Consider the following 1,579-nt stretch of genomic DNA (forward strand, 5'->3'; position numbering starts at 1 on the left):
GGCTCGGCACCTGTCCTGGTAACAGCACGCTGGTCATGAGCTCTCAGCCAGGTTGGCACCAGCAACACCCTGGGCTGTTTTTCATGCTGCTAATGATGGCTGTGTGTGCATCACCGAGACCTGAGCTGGCCCCAGCGCTCTGGCTTCTTCCCTGCCTGCCCCAGATGCTGGCCGCATCCTTCCAGGGCCATTGTCTCACAAACACCCCCGTTCGCATTTAAGTTCATCCCATGTGCCGGGCCCTGTTCGAGGGGCTTTACCAGCACACACTCCGACCACAGGGACTGTTGCCAGACACCGCCTGGTTGATTTTGACTCATGGTGATCCCAAGTGACAGCAGAACTGTCTCAGAGGGCCTCCTAGGCCCTGGTGGTGCAGTGAGTGGTTAAGGGCTTGGCCATTAAGTTTGATGGTTTGAACCCACCCACTGCTCTGTGAGAGAAAGATGAGCAGTCTGGTTCTGGGTTTTGGAAACCCAGCGGAGGTTGCTGTGAGTCGGAGTTGACTCGATGATGATAGATTTGGTTTGATACACGATTATTATTTTCTATCAGGAATTTGAGCATCCTCAGATTGGAACCAGTCATCTGTGGATACTGAGGGACAACTGAACTCTGTCATCCCTGTTTTATGGATAAGCAAACTGAACACAGGGAGTTAGATGACTTATCCAGGGTCACATAGGCAGGAAGTAGCAGAGCAGGGATTTGAACCTGGGAAGTCATCTTTCGAGAGTTTCCACACTCTCAGCCCTTGCTCTCAGTGCCGCTGCTTCCCTGGCCTCCCTGCAGGACTGTGGGGGAAGCCTTGGTCGCCCCTTCTGTAACTTGGGGGCAGCAATCTTGGTTGGGTGTGGGCTCCTCAGCCCTTCCGCTGATCTGTTTCCACAGCCTGTACAATAACTGCATCTGCGACGCGGGAGCCAAGAGCCTGGCCCACGTGCTTCCTGACATGGTGTCCCTCCGGGTGCTGGAGTGAGTAGGGCAGTAGGAGCAGGGCCCAGGGTCTGGGGAGGCCAGGGGTCCCCACTGGGCTGGGGCCCAGTTGTCGTGTGCAGGGGTGTTGGCCTCCGTCTAGGGCTGTATGGTTCCCAGGGCCGGCCCAGGCCCAGGCCCAGGCCCAGGCTGCCTTTCTCTCCCCAGCGTCCAGTACAACAAGTTCACGGCTGTCGGTGCCCAGCAGCTCACCGCCAGCCTGAAGAAGTGCCCCCACGTGGAAACACTGGCGTAAGTCTTGGGAGCCCCGGTGCGTGGAGAGCCACCCTGTCTCCAGGCATGCAGGTCAATGTGTGGCCTTGAGCTCCGACCCTGCTGTCCTCACCAGCAGGGTCACCCTGGGCAAGCAGGCCCTTCACCTCGCCAGCCTCAGTTTCTTCATCTGTAAAACAGGATGATTATAACGTCCATCCCAAAGCAGCTCTGTGAGGTTTAAACTATCAGGAATATTCAATACATGCAAGATTAGGTTGAACCAGCTGAAATTGCCGGTATCCAGTTCTTTTGACCTATGACCCTGGCAGTTTTTCGTGGTTCTAACACTGACTGTTACTGTTACTATCGTTGAGTCCTTGTGACGGCT

The 1,579-nt window shown here is 55.7% G+C and overlaps 1 protein-coding gene across 1 annotated transcript in view; it reads left to right on the top strand.

Annotated features, from left to right (window-relative positions):
• The window catches only part of CIITA (class II major histocompatibility complex transactivator), a 61,777-nt gene that overhangs the window by 59,304 nt on the left and 894 nt on the right, over positions 1 to 1,579 (top strand). The window contains exons 16-17 of the mRNA XM_007939729.2: positions 892 to 975; positions 1,144 to 1,227. Coding sequence (XP_007937920.2) covers positions 892 to 975; positions 1,144 to 1,227 — 168 coding nt within the window. The remainder of the gene's footprint in view (positions 1 to 891; positions 976 to 1,143; positions 1,228 to 1,579) is intronic.

This window comes from Orycteropus afer, unplaced genomic scaffold (assembly GCF_000298275.1).
Source record: "Orycteropus afer afer isolate SDZICR_OR568_19922 unplaced genomic scaffold, OryAfe1.0 scaffold00061, whole genome shotgun sequence".
Classification (NCBI taxonomy): domain Eukaryota; kingdom Metazoa; phylum Chordata; class Mammalia; order Tubulidentata; family Orycteropodidae; genus Orycteropus; species Orycteropus afer.